The sequence below is a fragment of the Pteropus vampyrus genome, unplaced genomic scaffold (genome assembly GCF_000151845.1).
Source record: "Pteropus vampyrus isolate Shadow unplaced genomic scaffold, Pvam_2.0 Scaffold471, whole genome shotgun sequence".
Taxonomy (NCBI): domain Eukaryota; kingdom Metazoa; phylum Chordata; class Mammalia; order Chiroptera; family Pteropodidae; genus Pteropus; species Pteropus vampyrus.
Window position 1 is genome coordinate 822534 of NW_011889252.1, and position 22483 is coordinate 845016.

The window sequence follows — 22483 nt, forward strand, 5'->3', positions numbered from 1 at the left end:
CTCTCCCAAGGTTGTTACCGTGGGCCAGGGCCTCCGGGCCTTCCTCCCCTTGGCTGGCTCCTTTTCCCCGGCCTCGTCTCCGGTGCTTCTGGCCATGGGTTCGGTGGTGCCGATGACTCTGCCGGCCCAGTGGCATCCGAACCCCTACATACAGAGTTCTATGACCTGAAAAGAAGCGGAAGGTAGTAGAGAGAACTAAAGCAGGGGGAAAAAAATTACAACTTTCAGCTGGCCACAACTCTGTAATTATAAAAGTTCAAAGATTTCCAGGACTAAGAATATAGGGATCTTGGAGCCGAAGGTCTCTTTCGTCTTGCACATGTCTGCAAACCTCACAGGAGTGTTGTTAAGATCAAAGGAAATAATGTGCATGAACATTAAAGGCCAATACAAATGCTAGTTGTTATTACAATGACAATTTGATCAATTGTTAAAAAGCAATATAGTCACTCTGTGACAACTGCAGCAAGTCTTGGCAGGGAGGCAGTTTAGAAAAGTGGTTAAGTGCTCAGGTCAACCTGCCTGGGTCCAAAGCTTGACTGCATCATTCACTAGCCTTATGACCCTGAACAAGTTATCGAATCTCTCTGTGACTGTCTTTAAAAAGGAGTACTAAAAGCTTATTATTTAAACTTAGTGGGGTTCGTGAGCAGTAAATTTAAGACAATATATGTAAAATGCTTAACACAATGCCTTGAATAAGTTTTAGCAGCCAATACATTCTAGGATCAGTTTCCATTATTTTTTTTCCTGCACTGTACATTGTATTCTATACAATATAGAATAGCAGTGAGAGACTGACTACAAATCAGAAGGCGCATAGGCTGGGGTTACAGGAAGATATTAAATATTGTACAAAAAGAGAGGAACATGAAAAAATAACCCAACAGTGTTCCTTTCTAGTTTCTCCTTTCCTACTCCATCATTCTTTCTGTAAATCATATTTTGTTCTGTTCATGATTTGCAGGCCTCTCTCACCTCCACCTGGCTTCACTTGCCTTCCTGCCAAGCCAAAATGAGAAGCTTCCAGGTGCTACAACCCCCGACACACAGAGCCTTGATCTTCCCCCATTTCTGCCCAGTTACTGATGCTCAGCACTCTAGATCTCAGGCTGACTCCCCACATCTTCTACCACAAGAGCTGTTCCAATTTTTAGTCACTGTCTTCAAATCCACAACCTTCTGCACAGATCTTCCCTCTGAGCAGGTTATCTCGCTTCATGTTCTAATGAGAAGACTCAGGCTCTCATGTGAGCTCCTCCATCTCAGCCCAGCTCACTTTCCTGCCCCAGCTTCTTCTCTTTGCCAGGCTAATGAACATTGTCTCCCGCTGCTGTTATCCTTGGTCTCTCCTTCCCATCCATCCTTTCCACCAGTTTCTCCTGACTACAGACACACGCTCAAGTCTCTTATTCTAGAAAGAAAATTTCCCAGTGCAGTTAAACTCTCCCAAGTTTCTGCCTCATCCTCTTCCTTTCTCCATCAAACCACTTTCAAGAATAGTCTACCAACCTAGCTCCCTTTCCTTACCATCTCCTTGTTCCATAACCTCTGCATGTGGCCATTTTCCACTGAAACTGCCCTCATTAGGGACACAAGACCATCTAATTTCTACCACCAGATCTCCATCATCTTACATCTCTCTCAGTTCAATTCAAAAGACTTTAAGAGCCTACTACGTTCCAGGCAGTATCCAAATCCTTTGACCACTTCCTCCCCTTGGTTGTCTGGGCGCCCTCAGCTCCTGTCCCACTGCTCTCCCTGGCTCGCTTGTCCTCTTCTGACTGTGTTTCTCTATCCCTTCCGCAATCCACCAAAAGAAAGCTCCCTGGGTTTCCCTCTTTGATCCCTTTTTTCTCTGTTTTTAGTGATATTTGCTGTCCTGATTTCAAAATTCACTTCTACAAATGACTCCCAAATCTTTATCTAAAGTGATTCAATGTGTCCCAAAGCAAACTCACCATCCTCCATCTCAAGTCAGGCTCATGCTCATTTCCTCCATGTTTCTGTCCATGGCATCACCATTCTCTCAACTTTCCAGGCTTGAAACCTCAGAGATACCTTAGTTCCACCTCTATCCCTTGCCCCTCAGTGCTACATCCTATAGATTAGGGATGTCAAGCCTTTCTCTCCTACCACTTTGAGGATAGCAGGGGCCTCCTTCCGTCTCCCACACCAATTCAATCCTACAAACCAATCCCCCCGAGGCACTACTCTGATCATGGCTAACTCCTACATAGTCAGGACCCTTCATGCTCCAGCATGCTGGGGCCTCATCCTGCTTTCTAGTCTTTTCTTCCTCCAGGACAAATTATACATTCAATAGGAAAGTAAAGGGGAAAACCTCTAAAAGAACAGAGAAATCAGCTCAAGAGAGATAAAAATAGAAATCCCACACAGGCTCACATCGAATAAACATTCTAGGGGCAAAGAAATCGAGAGACATACTGCAGCAACAGAATGGCCTGGTTTTGACTCTGTCCCTTCACAGCCTCAGCTACTGCACCCACCATCGATTCACCTCTTTCTTCTACCTGAACCAAACTGCTATTCCTCAAACACCGACTTGGCTCACTGCTTCAAGATTCATTGCAAATGCACCTTCCTTCTCAGTATTACTTCTGATCTCCTGATCGGATGTGCTACCTCCTTCCTCTAATTCCTCAGCGTCCTTGTCAGGCATTCTCTTATGCACTTATTATGTCTTGCATTAAAGTTAAGCATCTATCAGTCTTGCCTCCCACTATTCATCTGCAAGCTCTTCAAGGTCCCAGGTCAGACCATCTTCCTCTTGGAATCCCTCACATAACGAAGCATGGTAGTCTTATACATGATCATCCCTCCACAAATATTCATAAAATAGAATATCTCCTATGTGCCTCCACAAGAAACATAACCCTTTAAGACCTCCTCAGGAGAAAACAATCTAACCTAAGAAGGCCTCTAATCTGAAGAAGGCCACAAAAGGAATGAGCAACCAAAGTGAATGTTTTTAGGGTGGATGAAATACTTACCAGGACATAAGAGGATTGAGAAGGTCCTAGCAAACCTGAGAATTGAAAGTTTAATCCAGGAAGACTTCCTAGGTAAGAGAACTTTATGGAAAAAGTTACCAACTCTTCATCATCTTCTTTTCCCAGCAATGGGGTTTCCTAAGACTGTGTTCAGTTTCTTTGAGGAGTCCCTGATAGCGCTCTCAACTTCCAAGTGGGGTTAAAGTGCCTTGGCGTACTGCCCTAGCACCCCTTTCTCTATTTCTCCTTCCTTTGCTTTGTCCTGCCCTGACTTCCAAATTCCAAAGTGACAAAGTAAAATAAAAAAGAAACAGTGAAGGTTAGAGGAGATGATCAGAAATTTGTTAGAGCGTTGACAGACAGATGGACAAAATGTTTATGTCTTGCATTATCTGGTAGAATTATACCTTTTACATTCTTCCTTCTTAAAACCAGTCTTATATTGACTTGTGCACATCTCAGGATATTTTTGAGAGGAAGATCTCTAACCATAATGTATTCATCTTGCAACTTCATTAAAACAGAAATAGAGAACCAGAAGAGGTCATTTGCTAAGATGTGGGATTCCAGACCTCTGACATTATCAGTGAAAACTATAAAGTGTGAAAATGACTAAATTGAATATTATCTTAAATATAATAGCATTTGTTAACTAATAATAGTCAACTATAGTATGTTAATTAAGTCCCCATAGCACATCACTGAGATCAACCTAGGCTCGTGTCACCTAATTGCGCCAGCTCCTGTCCCATGGCCTGGGGATACAGTAGTGAACAGAACAAAATCCCTGTCTTCAAGACACATACTCTAGTTGGGGAAGACAGACATCATAAAAACAAAAACATCTTATCTCAAATATTGATAATTATCATGACTGAAATATACCAAAGTGCTAGAATGTCTGTGGTGGCGGGTAGGATGAAGAAGGGAGACTTTAACTATATGATTAGAAGGGACATCTGAGTAATGAGGAGAGGCCATGAAAAGATCTGGGAGGAGAGTACTCCAGGGAGAGAGAAGATCAAGTGCACAGGCCATACAATAGCAATGGGCAGGGCTGGTTCCAAGGCAAAAGGACAGCTAGTAGGGCCAGAATAAAGTGAAAGAGGAAAGAAGAGAAGAGTGAAAAGTTTAGAGAGACAGACAGGGCAGATCATGAAGAACACGTGGGCCATAAAAAGCATAATTATATCCTAGAGAATCACTTCAACCAGCCCCTATAATAGTGTCCTACCTGCTGTAAAATCAGATGTGTCTAGGTAGAGTAGACTTAAGTGAAGAACAGTCTGAGGGATAACTCTCAGTCCTTCAATAGAGCCATCTCGACAATGTGCTTCCTCTTTCCAGCAAAGCCCCCAGAAGGTTACTGGCCAGGCTAAGACCTCCACTTTTCCTTAAACACATTCCAAGTACCTCCACTGGGCTTGTGCTGGTATACTGCTAATATGATTTAATTTTAACTACATTCTAAAGAGAAGTTGAAAATACAGTGATTAGGCATTAGAACCTGTGTTATTGCATCTTTCTTGGTTAATTTACCCACTGACACTACTAAAATAACACAAGGAGGATGGACCAAATGACTTCTCAGGTCTTGTCTAGATGGTGGCTAGTCCAGGTTCTAATGTTCGAAACCTAGGAAAGTCTCAGCCTAGGGCATTCTCTGGAGAAATCACAATGGTTCAATTGTTCTCACTATCCTTACTTACTGATGCAAAAAGAGACCATAAAAGAAGCTCAGTTAATACTTGTCGAGTAAATAATGTATGGTTTTGTTTGATATTTAAATTCCACCAGGCAAGCCTGAGGCATAATGGGGAAGACATCCTACAGATGCCTTTGATGGATTTGTAGGATGTAAGGTAAAACTAAAATCTTAGAGAAGGAAGAGTCTAATCAGTTCTCACAAACATTAGCCAACCACGCCTGTCTTTTGAAAACAGCAGCGAGATAGGCAGAAATGAAAACAAGCCCTGGCAGGTCATAGCTAAGTAGGACCGAGTATCTATCAGAAAATAAGGCATCAGGTTCTGGGCTGGGGGCTCTGAAGCAGAAACCTGAATTTTCTACTGAAATCAGCAGAAAAGATGACAAACAAATGGACACTAGGAAATGAATATATTACCAATAAAACCCAGTCCATATAACTGGATCCTGGCAGTCTGGTGACTTTACTAAACTGATCATCTGGTTACTTTGCCAGCCATTCAACTGCTCTTGTACCCACAGCCTTCATCTTCCTCATCTACCAATCAATTCAGTCAAATCTCACCTCCTTCCTATCTTATTCTCCATTCTTTTTCCCAGTCATTGTCAAATCTACTCTTTGGGGGCTGTTTGCAAAGGCAAGTATTCATTTAGCAAAGCCTATGAGAAAGATGTAACTTTAGTGTATATTTTTTAAAATAAGTATGTATACACATACAGAGAGCAATCATCATAATCAAACTGGGACTGAAATCACAGGTGGGACCCACCTTAAAGATGTAGATTGGGCCAACCATTCCATACATACTGTTTACCAAGTGTGTTGACAGAACTCATTAGCACATACAAAAGGGTGTTCCATTCCCCTGGGATAGATGTTGACTCAAAATCAATAACCACAGGGGGAATCTAACATATGGAACAGATGCAAGCTTTTTTTTTTTTAACTTATAAATATGACCAAATGGCTCTTACACATTTGCTAAAAACTTATTAGAAGGCACTAACCTTACTCTAGGATTCATAAATCTAGTTAATCAAGAATAATGATCTGCCAGGGAAAATGTAAAAATCCATTCCTCTAACTAAAGCAACTGCTCCGCATTCCTCTGGGATGAGGAGAGTCCCCTGAAACACATCATGGACAATTACTCTTCATGAGTTTACTTTTAGAAATCTGTTCTAATGTTTGCTTTTGACTCTTCTCACATATAAAAGAATAAAAGAAGCAACGTCATGCTTTAATGCACTATATTCTACTGATGGAATTAACTTATGCCAAAAAAAAAAACAAAAAACCACATTTACAAAAGTCTCTCACAATGTCCAGAGACTAAATATCAGAGTAGTTCTGAAAATGGGTTAGGAAATGGTTTATGTCATGTGAGGTAGAGGGTATGGAATAAAGGGGAAGAAAGACCCAAGGATTTATCTGCAGCCACACAACCTTGTATCATGGCATACACATCAAATCAGAATGTAATTTACTTGTCTCCCATCAAAGTGTGATTGATTTCATCCCACACCTGAAGAAACAAGGCCACCCTGAGCGCAGCCTAACTGAGTCCTAGGCTGCCTTCAGAGTGAGTCAGGGTGGAGCCCACAGCATGTCCAACCCTAAAGCAAATCCCTCTTCTCACTAGAGCAGCTCAAGTGACACATCAGGCCTGAGGAATGGGCACCATTTGTCCTCCAATTGCCTGGAGTGCTTTTTGTTAATAGTACTACCATAAATAAGCTTCTAGTTTTCAAAAAGGTCTATGTATAAAGGACCATTTCCCAACACACTATCCCCTCGTAATGACATCATCATAGATGGCTTTCTTTTATGGAAAAATGGAGAGCACATAACAAATAGGTGATATCATCACAACAAGCTGCTCTTACTGCCAATTACTCAGCTGATCTCTATGGATGGAACATAGTCCTCAGGGTTCAAGAGAGTTTGCCCAAGTTTATTATTCTACTTCCAAGTACATAAGAATGTCCATAAATGGTTACCTCCTTGCTGAGGACAAAGGTCTAGTGGGCCCCAATAACTAAATTGAAAGCAGCATTGCCCCCACAAAGCAATGAGAGGGTAGAATGGCAACAGGATTATCAGGGCAGAAGGAGGGTGAGGCAATACATAAAAATGTTTATATACAATAGAACAAGATGTTGAGGTTGGTGGTTAATGCTGGATACTGTCCTCACTTGCAGGCACTGTGGTAGAGTGGAAAGAGCAGACTTCCGTCCCAGTCTCTCCTGCCTCTCCTGCCACTTGACTACATGACCGTGAGCAGTTTCCCCACATGTAAAATAGGGATAAAACTTACCTGTCTTTGTTGCTATGAAGATAAAAAAAGACGACTTGCACGAAGGCCCTAATCAAATGCCTAACACGTAAGGGGCATTCAACAAATGTAAGTTTCCCACTCCCACGCCCTTTCCTTCTCCTACTTTTTCCCAGTTGCTGAAATTCACATTGGTTCTTCTTCCTTCTGGTTAAAATAACTTGGAAAACTTGACCTTGATATATTCGAACTCCACTGACCTCCACAGAGCCACCCACATAAGTTCTCATGGTAACAGACCCAGAAGCTGAGTCAGCCTCCACAGCTTTCGCTCTCTCCATCCAAAGGACAAGTTTTCTCTGGGGATTATACAACTTTGATGAAAAAAAAGTCACGGGAACAAGTAGTACAGAGAGACTATTTCACATGCTGTCCTAGTCATTAGAAAGTTGCTGTATCATAGCCTTCAACATTGCAGGGGATGCTGCAGAGAGCTCGCAAAGGCTTTTGAGCCAAATGTGGGTTCTCGTTAAAGCTGTACTAGACATGAGCCTTTCTCTAATAAGACTGGTCATCACCACTTACCAGGAAACTAGGCCCCATGGGAAAAAGGGAAGCAGGACACCACACAATGGTTATGAAGGAAGCAGGGGTGAGGCAGAAAAGAAAGGGAAAAAGAGCCTTAATAAGGTAAACTAGACAGAGTGGGCCAATAAAAATGCCTTTTTCTTCCTGTCCACTTTAGCTGAGTTTTTATACAACTCTGTTCTGTGACCTCTTAAAGAATATGTTATAGATGTGTATGTGTTTTCCCTTTCCTTGTTTAGAAAAAAGTATCAGGCAGAAATGCATATAGTTAGAAGAGAAGAACCAACATTGGAAATGGGGTACAAAAAAAACAGGGTTTTAAAGCAAAACTGAGTTTTAAAAGTTATTTGTATTTTTTCTTTTAAAATTTTGTATATATTTATATTTCTAATCAGTTATCAAGAATCAATAAACTGATCTGTATACTTCACATTCTCAAGGGATAAGTCATTTAGTAATAGTTATAGTGGACTTTACAGTGCTCAAAGCACTGTCTCACAAGCTGTCTATTAGAACCTAATAGTAAGATAGGTATTATCATCCCTACCTTTATTTAACAGACAAGGAAACTGAGGCTAAGGGAAATTAAGTGGTTTTCTCCCAAGGTCTTAACAACTAGTGAAAGAGAGCTAGGACTCAAACCCAGGTCCCCTGATGACAAAGCTGCTCCTCCCACACCAAGCTGCCCTTCACTAACTTTCCCCATTACATAGAATAGCAGTTCTTACCTTCCAACTCTTCTTTCTCATAGTGAATGTTGAGAATTGTACTGGTCCCACCCTGATCCACCACAGCTTCTTCATCTGGTCTCTGTTGAAACATAAATAAGTAGTTATAGTAATACCCCTATATTCATCCAAACATTCAGTTAAGTACCGTGTATATCCAGATCCTTTATGCAATGCTTGGGGAAACAAACACAATGGTTTATGCATATTTTTAATTTGAAACTCACAATAACTTTCAGATGCAAATATGGCAGCCATTCTCTTTCTCATTTTTATAAATGAGCAGCCCAAGACTAGGAAATGGTAAGGAATTATTGCCCACAGTCACAAGTATGGTAAAAGGCTGAGCTAGAACTGAGCCCAGGTCTTGTGATTGCAGATCTCATGCCTTTTCTACCTCTGCACTCCACTTATACATCTGTATAACACAAGTATTTTTTAAGTAGTGTTGACCACATTGTCTCATTTGGTGTAAACTGGTCCTGTTTACCACTCTGACCTTGAAATTCTCCAACCTACTCCTCTGACCATACATCCTCTGTCTCATACTAAGGCTCATCTTTCTCCAGCCATTAATCTCCAAGAAATAGCACTCTACCTTTTGTTTCCCTTTCTTGAGTCTTACAATTTCAACAGCAGCCTGAAATGGTGTGGCTCAGTATTTGACGAACCACTGGGATGCCGCACCTCAAGAGCCATGTGTCTAAAACCAAACTAATATTCCTTCCAAAACTAGTAGCCTGTACTCACTTACTTACTTTTAGCTATGGCACCATCATTTCTTAGTCCACATCTGAAATTTCACACTTTTTTATTCATCCATTCTATATGTATTTACTGCCTATTACATGCCCTCAGGAAAACAGTTGCCTTTTCTTATCAAGACCTCCTTTGTAATTTCCTTCAAATTCAGTCTCATCACACATCTACTCGATCCCATATTCTCCAACACTTTCAGTCACACTGGACATTTTTTTCAGTTCTAGAACCACATCAACTTCCTTCCCTCAAAGCTGCTTCTTCTGCCCTCTGCCAGCTACCCCCACCTCTACCACCAGCAGCTAGTACTTATTCATCATCCCATAGATGTCAGCCTAAATGCACTTCCTTGGAAGCCCTCCCGACTGTCCTTCCTCTGAACTAAGCTAGGTTCCCCCGTTTTTATGCCCTCATAGCATACTATACTTCTGCTTAGTAATGGGATGCTCTGCTCCTTAGGGGAGGAACCATATCTGTCTTCCTCACCACAGTTACACAGACTTTACCCAGCACTCTACACAGACTTTTCACATAGTAAGTGCTCAATAAACCTTTGTTAGAAGAATGAATATAATGGCACTTACCTTATCAAGACCTTCGCCAGACCCTGAATTATTTCAAAAAATGTCTTAGCTGATTTTCCCACTAGTCTATTTCCTTACCAACCATATAGCCACAGCCAGGCATGTTCCTACCATGCATGTTCCTCCATGCTTGTGCTCACACTGCCTGGTCACTTACCAGTCCCCTTCCCCACCCTCCAGGACACCAAATCCTTACCATCTTTCCAGATCCTGCTCAAACTTAAGCTTACTGTTCCAATTTTACTATTTTGTAATTTTACATAATTTAAATCTATGCCTCCAAATAAGGCAAACTGAACATAAAACAATCCATTTTCTCAATCAGAAGATTCAAAAAATAAGGTTTTGAGGGCAACTTGAATAAACAAACTTTTAGAGAAATAGATGAAATACTCAAATATTTACTTATAGTATTTTATTTATGGATTTCGTTTTACAGACATATTTAAAATTCCATATTATTACTACCATGGGATAATCTCTAAGATATAATACTAAGTTTAAAAAGCAAAGTGGAGAAAACTGTATTATTTGCTAACTTTTATCTAAGAAAGAGTATTAGAACATAAGCATCTGCTTATACTTAAAAACATAAAGGAAGAATAAGTCATAAAAGATGTTTTTAAATAGTCATCTATAAAGGAGGAAGGACATAGGGGAAAGGAGATAAAGATAGAAACTAAACTTCTTGGAATATACCTTATTTTGTAAATATTTTATGTAACTTAAAAACAAAATTTAAAATTTTTAAAGCAATTCCTAGAAATCAAAAACAAAATGAAAAGAAATGCCAAATTGATGGTATAACTACTCCAAGAGAAATTATTTATAGTAATTTTAAAACATGATAAACTGATTTAGTGGCACATATCCTAAGGACAAAAGGAATTAAAGAAGATCTTAAACTGCTTTTTAGTTATCATCCTGTTGATTGTCTGTCGGTTTTATTCTTCTGAGACGGTTGTGTATTGTGAGATAAAATAAACAATAATTATGTGAACTTTTGTCACACTCAATGTGATTGAGAACTGGAATTCTCAGCAGGGGTGAGAGGAGATACAGTTGTAAGAAAGAAGTAAAAACCATGCAGTCCTAAATCTGAGTTGGAAATATCAGCAAGAATATATTATTTTTATCTGTAAATGTTTTAAAATTTATAAATGTATATTTTTCTATCTCTGTCCATTCAAAAAGCTTAGAAAAAATAATCAGCCAGTAGCAACAAGTATCATTAGCACCTAGATTGTGGTCTCTTAAAGTACCATTTTCTACTGAAAGGAACTCAAAGACAGCTAAGGTTGTGTCAAAGGAACTCAGGAGCCAACTGAAAGAGGTCTTTTGCCAAATAGGGCAATTTGAGCATCAATAAGGGTAATAACTGCAACAGATTGAACATATTAAATATGTTAAAATCCCTAAGTTCACAGTGTCAGTTTAAAAATTAACTATTTGGTCACCATTGGAAGATAATGCTAATAAACCAACTCATTATTTTGAAAAGTGGAAAAATTTACTCTGGTTTTCTTATATAAATTGTAACCATAGAGTATTACCATAAAGTAGATGAGGGAAGTTTCTTATTATAAAAAAGAATAAATGGAAAGGAGTGTTAGAATTAAAACATTGCTCTTTACAATCCCAAATGGATTGTATTGATTTTCACAAACGTCACAGAGAGACAACCAGACATTATATGCCTCCTAATGGGAGACGTTATCATCACCCATGAGGTAATCTTACCAAATAAATTGTCCCTGAATCTGATCAAGCCTCTAAATCCAAATACCAATTTACTGAAAATACAGTGAAACAGAGCTCCACAGAAAAACAACACTGTGAGAATACAATCAACAAAGGTCAGACTGTAGGAAACTATATAGAATAAATCCTCCCCCACCCCCTTTTTTAAAATAAATAATTGCAAGAAGAGAAAGAGACAAAAACAGAGAGGAAGGTGAAACCAATGGGTAAAAAGAAACAATAAACCAACCACAACAATCTTGCTTCGAACAAACTAACTGAAATAATTCTTTATTTTTTTAATAACTTTTCTAAAGTTATGACATTTGAGACAACTGGAAATTTGAATATTGGCCAGACCTTTTATTATATTAAAGAAACTTATTTTTCTTTTGAGGTGGTATTATGCTCATTTTTTTTAAGAATCCTTATCTCTTAGTGGCACATTAAAATACATAGTAAAAAAATTAAAGATTACAAATATGCAAAATAATATATTAACTTAAAAATATTACTTATCTCACATTTTATAAATGTTATTCAAAGTCTTCAAATACATCTTTAACATCAATGTCCTCATCATCACCATAGGTGGTTTGAGTCAATTTTCCAGAGCATGTCAGTTTCACTTCCATCTAAGTTGTAAATACTCTCTTGTAAAGTAGGGTCTTTTCTGAAGAATAACTTTTAGGTAGAAGAACCCTGCTTTTATTTTAGACTTATTTGTTCACCTGGCTTATCTGTAAGATCATAAATTTTCTAACAGCAGCAGCCACATATTTTCATCTTCATGTTCTCCCAGAGTCTAATACAGTAGTTTACCATTGTAAGTAGCCTGCATGCCTATATGTTCACTACTATGTATCTAGCACCTAGTACAATGTCCAGTATGTGGTAAGTAGCCAATAAATTTTGATAATATTTATTAGTTTTCTGAACTCTTCATTTAAATCACATGATCACATATTTTCTCATAAAACTTCATATATATGTATCTATGTACACAAATGTGAACAATTTTTCAAGTTGGTTTCCCCACAGGTTTGTAATATCCAGAGGGCAGAGACCAATTAATTATGATGCTTAGTACTGTCCACTGACACCTGACACGGCATAGAACACAGAGGAATCTGGATGAAGTGGGGGAGAAAGGATGAATGATTTTTGACTCTAAGACTATAAAAGCAAAATATGAAAAGGAAGGTCAACTGTCTGAAAAATTCAGGTTAGAAAATTGACTTGTTGTTTGTTTCCTTAATTTAAATTGATTAACCACAGCCTAAATTCACTGAATAAATGTTCATCCACTTTCTTTGTCTTGCCAAAGAAAACAAAGCCGCTGTCAAACATCATTAGCCAGAGCACTTGAAAAGTCAGGCTTAAATGTGAATGTGTGGACCTTGTTTGGATCATGATTCAAGTAAGTCAACTATTCGAAAAAATTATAAGGCACTCACAGAAATTTGAACCAAATAAATATTTGAAAATATAAAGAATTTGTTAATTTTTAAGTAATAATATTGTGATATGGCGGTTATGTCATTAAAAAAAAAGAGTCCTTAATCTTTAATGATACATACTAAAGTTTTTACTGATGAAATAATGTGATGTCTGAGATTCAGAGAATGGGGGAGACATAGATCAAATAATACAGGTTGTGTGTTCATTGTTGAAGCCAGGTCATTGTGCACATAATGATTCATTTTTATAAGTCTTTCTACTTTGTTACATGTTTGAGATGTTCCATAAATTTTAAGTATACATAAAATCTGCTTAAAATCACAAAAATGAAAAGAAAGGAACATCAAGTCTCACCAGCCTCGGTCTGTGCTTGCGGCAGCTTTCCTTTGCTGCAGCTTCCCCATCAGTTGGCTTTATTTCCTCTGATACCATTATTATTTATGGCCAAGAGGATTATTTTTAATTTTTAATTAAGTTTATTGGGGTAACATTGGTTCACACAACTATATAATTTTCAGGTGTACATTATCATTTGACCTCTGTATATTCTATTGTGCGTTTACCACCCAAAGTCCAGTTTTCTTCAGCTACCATATATTTGATTCCTTTTACCCACTTCACCCTCACCCTAAACCCTGTATTTGAACCCCTTTACTCCGTCTACCTCCCCCACACCACTAGTAACCACTAGTCTATGGTCTTCTGGTAACCACTAGCCTATAGTCCATGTCCACGAGTCTCTTGTTTCTTCTGCTCATTTGTTGCTTTTAGGTTTATATCCCACATATAAGTGATATTATGTGATTTTCAACTTTTTCTGTCTGGCTTATTTCGTTTAGCATAATTATCTCGAGGTCCATCCATGTTGTCGCAAATGGCAGTATTTCATCCCTTTTTATGGCTGAGTAATATTCCATTGTATATATGTACCACAGCTTCTTTAGCCAAACTTCTATCGTAGGACACTTCGTTGCTTCCATGTCCTGGCCACTGTGAAAAATACTGCTATGAACATCGGTGTGCAAATATCTTTTTGGATATGGGTTTTCAAGTCTTTGGGGTAAATACACAGTAGAGGGATTGCTGGATCATATGGTAGATCAATTCTTAGTTTTTTGAGGAACCTCCAGACTGTTTTCCATAGTGGCTGTACCAATTTGCAGTCCCACCAGCAGTGTATGAGGATTCCTTTTTCTCCGCATGCTCAGAAAGGATTTCTTAACCATGGATTTCTAGGGTTCCTATGAATGGGCTTCAGAGGATTATGTGTCAGTGTATATTTTTCTTGGGAAAGAGTCCATAACTTTCGTCAGATTCTCAGGGGAGCTATGACTCAGAAAAGATTAGAATCATAAAGCCACATTGTATAAGTTTAGGAGAAAAAGGAAAGGAGGGAGGGAAGGAAAGAAAGGTGAACTAGAGAAAAGGCCCCATTTCAAAATCTCCTCTTTTCTGTACTTCCTCCTAGTTCACTAACAATGACCCACTACATAAATGTGAATTGATTTGGCTGCCTATCACAAGAACAAGATAAAAAGAACTAAGGGGGTTAAACACACATGAAAACATGGAAACTGAAAGGCACATAGTGAGAGAGAAAGCATCGTTATGAGCCTTGAAAAATGAATGAATTACAGCTGAGTAGCAGACCAGAATCTCACTTACAGTTAATGGACAAATTAAAAGCCAGGGGCAGGGCTGAGTCTTACATAATGCCTCCTGCTCTTGGAAGCAGCCACAGAGGCTGCAGGGGAGGAAGAAGACAGCAGTGTGGAGCCCACCTTGAGCTCTCTCCCTGACATGCTTCCCCTGATGCTCCATGCTGGGCCTATGTTATAGACCTGCCAAACTCAATCCCACCTCTTTTCCTGCAGTCACTCTCAGACTTTCTACCTCTAAAGACCCCTTTAATCTTTTTTACTAAGGATCCAATGTTTGCATCAATTGTAAATAGCACTCTCCCACCCCTCCATCCTCTCACCCACTCCCTCCCCAGACCAAAAAAAAAAAAAAAAGAATCAAGCATTTATTAAGTTCTGATATATTTAATAATTTTAAATCAACAAATATAGAAGTGGCTTCTAGAATTTCTAATCAGCAATTGAGTTAATGTAATTAGTATTAGGAACAAATATTGAGCACTTACTATATGCCTAGCATTGTGCTTTATATATATTACCTCACTTAATCCTCACAATAGTCCTAAATCAAAGATAAATAACGTATCACAGGAGCTAAGTGGGATAGGAAGAACTCAAGTGTCTCTATTCTTTATATTAACATTATACTCTAATATTGCCAAAAGCAAAAAACCTGGTCATTTTAGAGAGCTCATGTCACCTAATCATAGATTAATGTCCACAGTGAGAACAGCTCAAGATCCACATTATTACCTTCTTAAATCCTTAATGCTCCAGAACCTTGAACTTCAAACTGCCCCTTTACTGACCAGACTTCCAATAGTTCTCCACCTCATTCAGTTTCATCTTCTTCTTCATCCAGAAAAGTCTGTGAATTCTGGCCCCTTGTAGACTCCATCACTGAATCTGATCCACAGATCCCCAACTCTCTAATGCCCTCAATTTGACTTCCTCACTCAATGCAGATACCCTATTGCAAGAAAAAAATGTTCTAGTGACCATGAGTTCCTGAATACCCACAAACTTCCTATTCTGACCCAAGCAGTCTGCTAGGGGCCTAAAATTTCAAAGTGGTTCTGGTTTCTCGGTGATTCTTTTATTGAACCCCACTTGGAGTCACTCCTGTTCAGTATAGATTACTGGTTAGTACATTATGGTAGGTGGAATAATGACTCCCACGATAAGGTTCCAGATGGAAGTAAAATTGTTAATCAGCTGAATTTAAAACAGAGATTATCCTGGATTATCTGGCGGGTTCAATATAATCACAAAGATCCCTGAAAGTGGAAGAGGGAGACAGAATAATAATCAGAGAAAGAGATGTGATGCCAAAAGCAGGGTCTGAGACACATTTTTGCTAGGTTTGAAGACAGAGTTAGAGCACTATAAGCCAAGGAATACAGGCAGCCTCTGGAAGCTGAAGAAGTCAAGGAAACAGATTCTCTCCTAGAGCCTCCAGAAGGAAACACCAGCACTTCGATTTTAGTCCAGTGAGAGGTTGTTGGATTTCTGAACTACAGAACTGTAAGATAATCAATTTGTGTTGTTTTAAGCCACAAAATTTGTGATAATTTGTTATGGCAACAATAGAAACTAATACATACATTATGGCTTCCTAACTACCAAGACCTGAGTAAGGTGATACTGTCCTACGGGAAACTCTAAGCTCTCCATTATCTAAGATTTGTTACTGTTACCTAGCAGCAGATTTAGAACAAACATGGTTGCTTTGCTGTGTCCTGGTTACTATTGTGGCAGGCTTGACTGAGAGCCCTATCTATACTGCCAAGGCAAACCATGAGCTAAAAATTATCCACAAATTTATCTACAAAATTTACAGGAAATAAATTTGCAGCCCAAAATGTCCCCTAGACAACTTCAATTCTCTGCTTGGCAGGACAGCCCATACTTCTCCTACCGAAGTTCCCCAGTAAAATCGATAAAGCCAGATAAAGAGAATGTTCACAGCTTCGCCAATTCCCACATAGAGAAAAAACACCTAGCCTGTGTTGGGAGAGGGTGGAGGAGTATGAATTATACATTGCAATGTAGTGAGAGGAGAAACTGCTATGGTTGATAACTTTTGTTCAATAACATTCAGCAAATACGTACTGCTGACATCGGAAAAGTTAATCTGCTTTCTACAGAGCCATTCATTCATTCACTCAGCAAATACTTACTGAGCTCCAACATATGCCAGAGTCATTGGGAATGAGCATTCAGGTCTCCTTCAGGAACTTCTGTCTTAGAGTTTTCTCAGGCCCACCTTAAGACATGCAATGTAACTCTCTTCGCATTAGCCACACTTCCCAATTATCACCCATTTACCAGAGTTTGTTATTCTGAAGATTTTGCAACATTTTCCATTCTGAGCAGGCCTGTTTCACATAAAAGTCTTGGTAATTATCCAAGTTCGCTTGCTCCCCGCTCTGCCACTTCTACCTTTCCTGAATCTCCATGCAGGCCTCAGCACCACTTAGCTCAAGTGCTGATGGTTTTGACCTCTCTAGCCTTCTCCTCCAGCACTTCCTTCTGCTCGGTTTTGAAAGTGCTGATCAGGAGAACTTCGAAGATGACCCCAGTTCCAGTCCCCAGTTCCAGTCCAAACTAGGAACTCTCCCTAAAGTTTTCTGATCTTCTTCCTCCATTACTACCCACTTTAAGAGCTCATTTATTCCTAAAATTCCAGTAACTACCTCTGGATGTCTCATCAAAAGTCAATAATGCAGGCCTCCCTTAGTTCATCCGAAACTACAGCCTCCTGATTGGCCTCCTTCATTCCAGTTGTCCAACAGTGAGGCAAAGGTGTAATAGCCACCATAATAAGAAGGCATCTTAAAATCGAAAAACGAAGCAGGCAACTCCACAGAATATAACAATATATTATAGGGTAATTTACTTCCAGGAAGATTGAGTCAGAAAGGAAAATATGACCCAGAAGTCAGTGCAGATTATTCTCTGCTAACAAAGCTCTGTTACAGTACTTTTTTTTACAGTATAACTCGGGTACTAACGACTGACCGGATAGAGACAAAGAATGCAATGCCAGGAGCCATACCTCCTAGTGGTCTTGTGATAGAAAATTGTTTATAATCAATACTATCACCAGTTTGATATTTATCTCAGTTGTCATGCCATTCCAGCTGTTAAAAACAAAAGTATTTATGGCTACATTGTAAGAAACATAGATAATCATTAATTAGAAAACTTTGATATGCTTGCTAAGGACAGTGAAGTTGGTCAAAGGTCACAGCATGAAACTTTTTTTTAATTTTATTATTATTTTTTTAATGGTGACATTGGTTAACAAAATCCAATAAGTTTCAGCCGTACACTTTAACAGTAAGACATATATATATTTACACTGTGTGTTCATCTTCCATAGTTAGATTTCTTTCTGTCACCACATATCTGACCCACTTTACCCCGTCTATCTCCTCTCTCCTCCCTCTCTCCTACCCTCTGGTAACCACTAGTCTATTGTCCATGTCCGTGAGTCTCTGTTTGTCCTGTTCATTTGTTGCTTTTAGGTTTATATCCCACATGTAAGTGATATGTGATTTTCAACTTTCAGTCTGGCTTATCTTGCTTAGCATGATTATCTCAAGGTCTATCCATTTTGTCGCAAGTGGCAGTATTTCATCTCTTCTTATGGCTGAGTGATACTACATTGTACCTATGTACCACAGCTTCTTTATCTAATCATTTATCGTAGGACACTTCAGTTGATTCCATGTCCTGGCCATCATGAAATGCTACTATGAATGTCGGTGTGCAAATATGTTTTCAGATATGAGTTTTCAAGTCTTTGGGGTAAATACCCAGTAGAGGGATTGCACTGCATGAAACTTAAATCCATGACACACATATTGAGCTGGTTTTGTTCTCATCTACAGCTATACACCAGTCTCTTCCCACTCTAATATATCCTTTGTACATCTTGCCACACATATCTTCTCAAACACTCAAGTGCTCACTCTGAGCCAGACACTGGTCTAGGAGTCAAAGACACAAACTATAGTAATGCAGAGTGATCGAGGGCACATCCTTTGGAGAGGGGCAGCTCTGTCACCGATTAGAAGTTACTTAATCTCTCTACATCTTGGTTTCCTCATTTGGAAAATGGGGATAATAAGGGCATGTAACTCTCAGGGTTATTGAGAGACTTAGATGAGATAATGAATCGAAGCCCTTAACATAGTGTCTGGCACATAGCAAGCACCAATGAAAGTCAGCTTACATAAACAATATCAAAGGGAGCTCTCAGGTTAGCAGCAGAGATGAACATGTATATTCCATAAGTAAAGGGTGGAAGAAGTAACAGAATTTGGAGGGTGTCATGAGCAGAGAAGACAGAGTGAGGAATTCTGATAGTGATATGGAGCAAGACCTTGAAGGTTCAAATGGAATTGTCTAGGTGGAAAACAGGAAAAAGATTTTCTAGTTGGGCCACCTGAGCAAAGACATGATAGCACAGAAAGGAAAGCGCTGGTGTGATCGAACAGTGGCTGTCTGTTGCCCTGGGCTAATCCTGACAAGGCCTTGAGCTCCTTAAGGAGAGGCACATTGGTTTTGGATATGAGAGAATCATTTATTTACTCATGCAACTGAGTACCTATTTCATACCAGACACTGTGCTAGATGAAAAGACTTTGTACTTAATTCCTGCTCTCGTGAAGCTTCTATTTGAAAATAAACAAAAAATCAGAACAAGAACACTTCAGATAAATTGTTTGTGCTATTAAGAAAACAAAACAGGATCAAATGAAAGGGAGTGACTATGGGTAGAGGTCAAAGAAAGCCACTCTGAGGAGGTGACATTTGAGTTGAGTCATGAGAAGGCCTAAGTAGAAAAATATCTTAGGCAGAGGGACAGACAAGAACAAAGGTCCCGAAGTATGAAGGAGCTTGCCATATTGAAGAAACAGAAAGCCAGTATAGGAATGTATGGTGAGAGTGGAGGAGAGACACTCAGGGAGAGTGGGCAAGGCCCTGATCACTTTAAAGCTCAGTAGGCCATGATAAGGAGTTTGAATTTTATTTTAAAAGGCACTGGGAAGCTACTGAAGGGTTTCAAAATAGGATATGAAATAATCTGATTTGTGTTTTTAAAAGTTCTCTCTAGCTGCCATGTTTAAAGTGGAAAGCAAGAGAGAAGGCAGAGGAAACCATTAGGAGGTAGTACAGTAGTTGAAACCAGAGAAAATAGCATAGACATATTTAGATGTGATGCCTTCAGTCTCTGTTTACATCAAATTATAAAATCTCCTCACCTTGCAAGGTCCATCTCCCCTCCACACAGCCCAGTTGGCACATAGGAGGCTTAACTGGTAATTTTCAGTCAGTTGACTGTGTCTCCCACAAGTCAGCCCCAGTTTTTTCCTCCCTACATCCAAGTTCCCATTTGCCCATCATTTCACTTAGTCTTTATGAGGTCTTCCTGTTCTCACTCTATTCCTTTTCTTCTCATCCCACCACCCATGAAATTTTCATGAACCATATATAAAGGAGATAATCATTTTCTATTCTACTCCAGAAGCACTCAGGAATTATCAATTTCACAGAGCACTAATAGAAGCCTAAGGGTTATGATGATCTTGACAATACAACCTGTACACATTCTGCATGTTAAGGACACTGTCTCCTCACATTCATTCCAGCCTGTTCTCCCCACTGCAGCAAGAGAAATCTTTTCAGCAGGAAAATCTGATCATGATCTCATTGGCTCTCTTTCTCTCCCTGGCATGCTCTCTTTCTCTCTTTCTACTGCTCTCTCTTCTTTCTCTCCCTGCTCAAACCCCTTCAGTGGCTTCCTCTTGTTCCTCAGAGAATATCAACTTCCTCAGCAAGGGATACAATGGCCCTACATGTTTTGACACCAGAGTACATCTCACACCATTCCGCTCATTTACTCTCCATGACTCCAGTCATGCTGGCCCTCTTTTAGATCTTGTAGACAGATGTGCCCCCTTCTGCCACAGGACTTTTGCATATGGTGTTCTCATCGTCTCCAAGGCCCTGAGACCAAGGCTGGAATCACTGTTATACACACTCATAGCACTCTTTCTTTCAAAGCATTCATCACAGTTTATAATAATATATTTACTTGTGTGGTTATTTAATCAAAATGGTTATTTCTCTCCCCACTCCACTAGATGGGAAGCTCCAGGGGGCAAGAACATTGCCTATTTTTGCTCATCATTGTATCTCAAGCATAGAGTATACTTAGTAGGCCTTAAAAGGATTAGATATCAAAAGATTTTCCAAAATCTTAGATATGGTTCTTTTTTGATGGAGCAAGCAAAGAAGGAATTACAGATCTTCTTATAGCAAACTATTATCAGGAAGTAAAGGAGAGAGTTAGTGTCTGATACTCATTTTGCTATAAACTCAGTGTTTTCCGTCTCCTTACAGAAACCATCCCTGATGTCAATATAGCACTTGTTTCCAAGACCCATCATCCTTCTAGAGGAGGTCCATCATTCTCTTCACAGCCCTCCACTTCAGGCTTGACCCCCGCTTTAATCCCTCTTTCCAAAGGAGTAACTATATCACCTGATTGCACAGGAAAGAGGAAGTAGAGAATTCAATGAGCTACCACTCACTTACTGGTTGTCACACAATAACATTTGACAAAGCCCTTTCACAAACAGCACCTCATTCTCAAACCAACCCCGTGAGATAAGGGAAGCAGATATTATCATTCCCATTTTACTAGATGGGGATCTGAGGTTCAAAGAGGCAAGTGACTTACTCAAGGTTACAATGCCTGTGTGAGGTAGATTTAGATTTGAACCTACAGACTGACACCTAGTCGAACATTTTTCCTTACATTAGCCACCGCAACAGTTGGGTTATCAGTTACTTAAACCTAATTTCCTCATTCCCTTAAATAAATACTTGTTCTTGACCCCTCGACACATCTCCAGCCCATTTCTGCTTCCCTACCCAAAATCTGTCAGTGTCTGTGCAGTGGGGTGGAAGGAGTAAAATAACTGGACACACCGACAGGGTTTGGTCCCAGCCTCCAATCTTTCCAGCTCTTCCTCGGAGCGATTGAAGAACCTGAAATCCCAGAAATAAAAACAAAGAGATCTGCCCCACCAGAGCAAGATCTCTGGCTACCAGTTCTCCCACATTACGGCAGGACACAGCGAGGCCAGAAGCTAGCCTCATTCCCAACAGGGAGGATCCCAGGAGAACAGAGGTCACCACTGGCCGCGCAAGGGATGCGGCAGTGATCTGCCAGCTCCCCGGTTCGGCCCAAGGTCATCCTCTCGCAGCCCCGCGCGATCCCCAACCACCCAGAGCGCCCCCTGGTGTCCCAGGCTGGCCTCCCCTCGCCCTCAGGGAGTGGCCTGCAGAGCCGGGCTCGGGGGCTGAGGAAGGAGGGTGGGCAGAGGATGAGGAGGGACGGGAGGCGGGGCCCTACCTGATAGCTGAGGACGCTGTCCGGCTCGTTACTCCCGGCCGGCATGGCGGAGCCGAGCTAGTTCTCGCCCGTGGGCACCAGGCCGAGCGTCAGCAGCACACACACTCTGGCAGGGTCTGAGCGGATCGCCCGAGCGGCGACCTCAACCCCCGGAGCCAACGGTCAACCATCAACCGCCACCGCCTTCATAGCCACGGTCCCGCGAGGAATCGCCGCAGCCAATCAGCGCGCGGCCTGTGCGGCCAATCAGGGCGCGGAGCACGAGAGGACGCTGTCCGGCGGTACCCTGGGCTACCACGAGGAGGAGGAGGGAACGGCCCAACGAGCCCCGGTTGCCGTGGAAACCGCCTCCCTCCCTTCAGGGGCCCCTGGGCTTGAAGGTCCTTCTAACGGCTTTGCTAGAAACTGAAAATCCCATGCTTCTATTTGCAGCTGCACCTGATCCTTGAAAACTGGGAAAGTGCCGGTTTTGCCCGTTTTGCCTGTTCTATTTTTTCCTTGGATAATTCCTAAATTCTGGTGAAACATCCCGTGGGATTGCAGAAGACATTATT

General features: G+C 40.3%; 1 protein-coding gene across 1 annotated transcript in view; it reads right to left on the reverse strand.

Annotated features, from left to right (window-relative positions):
• SLC4A8 (solute carrier family 4 member 8) overlaps window positions 1-22152 on the reverse strand; it is a 69065-nt gene extending 46913 nt beyond the window's left edge. The window contains 3 exon segments of the mRNA XM_023524544.1: window positions 1-165; window positions 8314-8395; window positions 21930-22152. Of these exon segments, the coding sequence (XP_023380312.1) occupies window positions 1-165; window positions 8314-8395; window positions 21930-21974 (292 nt within the window). The 5' untranslated portion in view covers window positions 21975-22152.
• Window positions 22153-22483: the final 331 nt, after the last annotated feature.